Source organism: Etheostoma spectabile, unplaced genomic scaffold, assembly GCF_008692095.1.
Source record: "Etheostoma spectabile isolate EspeVRDwgs_2016 unplaced genomic scaffold, UIUC_Espe_1.0 scaffold363, whole genome shotgun sequence".
Lineage (NCBI taxonomy): Eukaryota > Metazoa > Chordata > Actinopteri > Perciformes > Percidae > Etheostoma > Etheostoma spectabile.
In genome coordinates, this window is record NW_022605593.1 from 446,511 (window position 1) to 452,707 (window position 6,197).

General features: G+C 40.2%; 1 protein-coding gene across 1 annotated transcript in view; it reads left to right on the forward strand.

Annotated features, from left to right (window-relative positions):
* The window catches only part of mef2d (myocyte enhancer factor 2d), a 149,128-nt gene that overhangs the window by 105,147 nt on the left and 37,784 nt on the right, over nt 1-6,197 (forward strand). Inside the window, 1 exon segment of the mRNA XM_032511423.1 lies at nt 2,017-2,070. Coding sequence (XP_032367314.1) covers nt 2,017-2,070 — 54 coding nt within the window.

Below are 6,197 nucleotides of genomic sequence, written 5' to 3' on the forward strand. Positions count from 1 at the left end.
ATACTCTGCTTCTGACTGGCTAGTAGTCCTTACCTAGGTACTGTCAGGACCCTCATATGATTTTAGCCATCTTATAAAGGGCTAGTTGGTTGCTTAAAAATCCATTTTCTTAGTGATTTTTCCGCCCCGTGTATTTCGGTATGTAGAAGCACAGATATGAACAGCGTTTAATGGACATTCCCTTAGTCAACAAGCCTGAAGAGGACCATTGAAGTGAGTGTGCATCAGTATGTTGATGTCCAGTCTCCATGCTCGGTTACCTGTCAGTCGTGCACACGGCCCTACACTGTCAGAAGTCCCTTATTTTCCGTGACTGAGGCTGGCTGGTGCCCTCGTGTGTGCGCCCGCTACCTCTGCGTGGCGGCGAACCAATCCTTCACCCTCTGACTAAAAGGATTTGTGCCCCATTTTTGCGTCTCAGACAAGGTTACTTATCAAGCTTTGTTCCGACCAGCTTAATCTCATTGTAAGTCAGAATTAGGTGATGTAACGTGCAACAAATGCATTACAGCATCTTTCATAGCCTGGCGTTCTCCGAAAGCAAGAGGGTTTCATATAGCCGTAATGCAAGCCCCCCCCCCCCCCCCCTTACCGTCTTGTAACCTCAGCCGTGCAAATACTCAGTGGGCTTCATCATGTAGGTTTATTGGTGTTTTTCTGTGGCTCCGTCCAGCCAGATCTTTTTTCCCCAAAGACCTTCTGCCTTTTAGCCAAAAAACTGAATCTGTAACCACCAAGCGATTCCAAAAACATAAGAGTCAGTGCAGAAATTCTGTCTGCTGCTTTTTGGAAGAAAAATGTTTGAATAAAGACGAAGGTATAAAGGTATTTTGTGCTGTAACATAATATATAGGCGTTTGCTGTCCAGGGACGGAGCACATAGCTCTAAATTGACTTTTTAAGATTATTTTTTGGCCATTTTAGGCCTTCATTATATAGGGCAGCTGAAGATGTGAAGGGGGGGGGGGGGGGGGGGGCTGCTACCCAAACTTAGCCTTTGTACATGGAGCCCATGCTCTCCCCAAGCAACTCAACATTGAGCCTAAACCGTATAACGTTAATGTTAAAACATTGAAATTTAAGATGTTGAAATGTTCTGTAATTCTCTGTGGGTATTTTCACTGCATCAGACCCTCTTTCACTGTTTGACATTGATTCAACTTTATTGTCATTACACAGGCACAGGTTCAAGGCAACGAAATGCAGTTTAGATCTAACCAGATGTGCAATAGCAGCTAGTGCAGGACATGGATATGTACTGAATAAATATAGAAATCAATATGATTATAAACAGAACTTTACAGAAAGATTTGTCCTATGTATATAAAATATAGATAACTAGTATTGTGAACAAAATTTACAGCTGGATATTTACTGAATATAATATACAGGTGCATATTACTATAAATAGAATTTTTAAAGATATGTACAACGAACATAATATACTGATGGTTGTTACTATAACAGAGTTTACAGGTGAATATGCACTATGAATATATATATATATATATATATATAGATATAGATATATATAGATGGCTATTACTATAGACAGAATTTTTACAGATAGATAGATTTAAGGTAGTACAAATAAAGTTTGAGCAGAAGCTATCTGAATTAAAGTGCAGTGGAAAGTAATTGTATACTGTTGCATAGTTCTGTGTAATATTACTGCCAGTAAAGCTCATGCATTTTCAACAATCTTTTTTTTTCTCCACAATTTAAACGAGTGCGAGGATTTGTTTTCCCTCTCCAAATATGCCATAGGTACCATTGATAACGGGCATTTAGAAATTACCGGGTAATAGAATTGATACCACTTATGCTCCTTCACAGACTGAAGTGATTGTGGATAGCAGAAGCCCTTTTTTAATAACACACTTGATTTAATGACGTATTTCAAAATGGGATGTGCAGAACTTTTTAGATTAGAGTTGTTCAGATTGATTGTTTGATATTAAATAAAATGGCACTGAATGGAGTTATGTCTGATGGCCGTGATGTGTTCTGTTATAGGAGCTCTGTTAGGAGACATGGGGAACTCAAATGGAGCGTGCCCGAGTCCAGTCCGTAAGTAGTCTCTTGTTTTGTTCTTGCTCTACGTTTTTAAAGAGTAACTTTGTTTTGTTTTTTTGTCAACCTGGACCCTGTTTCCTTATGTTTTTTTGTTGAAGATGGGAACAATGGTCTGTGAAATTTGTCCAGTATTAACTGAGAACAGTGACCAGCAGCGGGAAACCGGGCTGCAATGTGCGCTAAACTCACCAAACTCCATTTAATAAAACAAGAGTTTTAGCTAGTATGGCGTCAGCATATTTTCACATGTAAATCAGAGAAACTGTGTTGTTGTTTTTTTAAACCCAAACTAGATGCTAAAGATGACCAAAAACTGCTTTTCATAGTTTAATTTTGTTTCTGTCAACTTTGAATGAAGTGTATTTTACGATGCTAAAATTACTGTTTATTTACATGGAGTCTGGTGGGTTTAGTGAACGCAATTTCACAGCTGTTTTTATGTTAATATGTTAATGTTTTATATAAAAAATGGATTTTACTCTTTAACAGAAAGGTCTGTCTCTGTAGGGATCCTTTCCATAATGTTGTCAGACACTTAAAATAACTATCTGAGCCTTTCAGTTGCAAAAATGAGCATTTTTGTGAAGGTAAATACGAGGTGGACGATCGCCCTATTAACTTGCAGCGGCCTCGCTTCAAATCTGGACAAATGTCAAAGATTGTTGTTCCCATTAGTCACTTTGACACAAAATATAGGAAGATTGGAAAAAAAATTGAAGTTACCCTTTAAGAACAATTAAGAGCTCTGATACAAACACACACACACACACACATGATAGCAGGACTGAGTATACTTTAATAAGTGTTTATTGCAAGTATTATTGTTATCGCGACACACACACACACACACACACACACGATAGCAGGACTGAGAACACTTTAATAATTGTTTCTTTATTGAATGTAATATTGTTATCGCAATACACACACACATACACATACACACACACACACACACACACATATACACACACACACACACACACATATACACACACACACACATATACACACACACACACTTATACACACACACACACATATACACACACACACACTTATACACACACACACACACACAGTATGTCACCCACTATGCCCTCATTCTGATGACTATATTCTAGCTGGACTTTCTAAAAGGGAAATCGTTTGACTTGAATCAGGCTCGCAGACAGAGCGGCGTACAACATTTTCTGTGTGGCGACTCGCACACGGACTCACAACACAAGCACGACAACACCACAACACCTGTTAACTGGCGACAGCTGAGGGCCGCGGTGCACGCTGCTTGTAAACCGTCCAAGGAACGGAGCGAGTTTCAGGTTGTGTGAGAGAGAAACGGGAGGAGAGAGTTTGGAAAGAGGATCTGAAACAGAACACAGAGAACCTCTTCTAATGCTCCCCAGCTGGTTTGTGTTGTTGCTGTTTACAAAGTGAGACTCAGAATCAAGTTGAATATTTAAAAAATGTGATAATATTACTGAGCTGGTCTGCTGTCTGCCAGCTGGTCCCAAAATCTGAAAGTGAGCTCAACACTTTGTAACTGTCACCAGTTCAACACTTGCTGGAGTTTTTAATTTCGAAGATGACTTTACTCTCAAATTTGAATGTGACTCCCATGTGACTGCTAAAAGAAATTAATTCCACAATTCGGTTGTAGAGCAATAATCAAAACAAATTAGTTTGCCAGTTGGAATTGTATTTTTCTCGCCACCTTCCACTTCACAAAAACACATTTCCCCACTTACTCATGTTGGTATGCAGCCATGCAGGCGGTTTCGGTTTCATGTGTCGTGTTCTCCACCCCCAAAATGATCATTTGTATAGTAATTATTTTTAAGTGTTGCCTTGAATTCTTGAAGAAAATGTAGTTGTTGTTGCATAAACCCTCTCCTGCACCTGCGCGGGGTTATCTCTTCACCTTGGATGCACGCCAAAAGGGGCAGGGCTCGAGTCGACAGTAACAGTCGCGCGGTTTCCCTTGGCAACCAGATTGAGTCCCTTGGCAACCAGATTGAGTCAACTGGCAACCGTTTTCGTGGCCTCTGGTTGCCCCCCTTTCTGCAACCACCTGAACAATTAATCGCAATGTTATCAAAATCACAATGTGAACTAGCCCAATATCCAAATCATGTGTATATATATATATATATAATATATATATATATATATATGTTTATTTTTCAATGAAAATTAGAATAATGATACAAAAATGGTCCTTCCCTCCAATATCGCGAATCTCATCGCAATATCAGTGAAAATAGAGTTTATCCAGACAATAGAAGTATTCAGGGCCTTTAACATTTTTCACAAAGGTTAAAATGATGCGATGAGAAATAAGGGAGAGATGTGTTTTCAGCTGCGTCCATCTTTGTGGTTATTTTAAATGGACGTAGACAGCCATGTGTGTATAAGCATGACTCCCCCCCCCCCCCCCCCCCCCCTCCCCCATTGGTAATCTTGCCTACAAAGCTGTGATTGGCCAATTGTCTGTCCAACCGGGGGAAACAGCCGTCAGAGAGCACAACAACAGACGTAATTTGAATCATTGGAACAAATGGAGACGGGGGGGGGGGGGGGGGCGCAACCTCTACCAGTCTGTCCCGTCTCCAACTTGAAACCAGCTGGTTTAAAAAGATGCCAGGAGTCAAATATTACGTTTCACTGGAAGGATGTAACGCGCAGATGAAGGAAATATGGGATATATAATATATAGTAATAACTTTAGGCCTATTAAGGCCGTTTTGCATTTCCGCTGCTTCCAGTATTCTGGTAAAATACAAATGAAAAGCAATCATTCCCATCATCCTTTATTTTAAAAAATTGAACATTGAATTGAATATAAAAGCCACTAAAAAAGAAAGTGACAGTTATGATAGATAGATAGATAGATAGATAGATAGATAGATGTTTATTGATCCCAAGAAAAATGGGAAATTCCAGTGTTCCAGCAGCAAAATTAGTCACAAAGCACAGAATATAAATATAAATGAAATACTAGGAAAAATATACATACATGAAATAATAATATGAATAAAATAAAAGAACAAATATTTGAATATGTACAGGATGGGAAAAGTTTTTTCTCAGGTTTTCTCCTGCTAAATCTCGTCTTTCGCGACATGTCTCTGCGTTTTGCGTGTTGTTCTTTGCGCCAGAGGATGTTTGAAGGCGGATATGAAAACGATATCCTCTGCAGCCACGGTAACGACGATTACTAATGACAGAAACCCTCGGCTCCTGACAGCTCCTCAGCTGTACTCTCTCCCTTCTTCACCCACTGCTCCTCCCTCCCCCTCTCATCCTGTCTCTCTCAGCTGTTCCCCCTCGTCTTCTCTCTGGAATAATCTAGCGCCCCCCCCCCACACCCACCCCCCACCCGGCCAACTGTCCCTTCTCTTGGCACAGGACTCTCCTCAGAGGTGACTTTGACACTGGCCAGAGCTCTCCCCTTAAATCCCATTAGCCCGGACAGACACTGCCAGCCAGCCTGTTGTAATATATATGGTGGGAAGGAGGAAGTTATTTCATTTTTTTCTTTTTTCTATATTCACTTGACAGACGTATTGTCTCCGGGTAAGGTTGGCCGAGAGAAATCAATACATTTATATTAACTTCCCTGCACGGTATCAGTGCGATACGCCTAAGCCAAGTCTCAATATCGGTATTAAAGGTTTCGAGGCTATTAATGAAATGCGTTCTCTGAAACGGGGCTCTTAAAAGTTGGCGTCTGATGGATGCACGAGAGATGGTGAGGGATGATTTTCGGGTGGTAATTTTAAAGAGTTGAAGGGCATTGTAATATACAAGATCAAATCGCTACCTTTTGGAACACAATATACCAATCAGAGTATTAAGTTGTTGTTGTTGTTTTTTTCTATAGAAACGTAAATGTATAAAGTCATTTTATTTCCCTGGTAGTTTTAATGTCTTGGAAAAATGCGCCACAGGTTCTATTCTGTGGCTGAAACTTTTGAAATCCAACGTCCTTTAAAGGGCCCATTGCATGTAAATTCCCCTTCACAAGGTTTTTTAACATTAACATGAGTTCCCTCAGCCGGCCTATGTTCCCCCAGTAGCTAGAGATGTTGATAGGTGTAAACCGAGCCCTGGGTATCCTG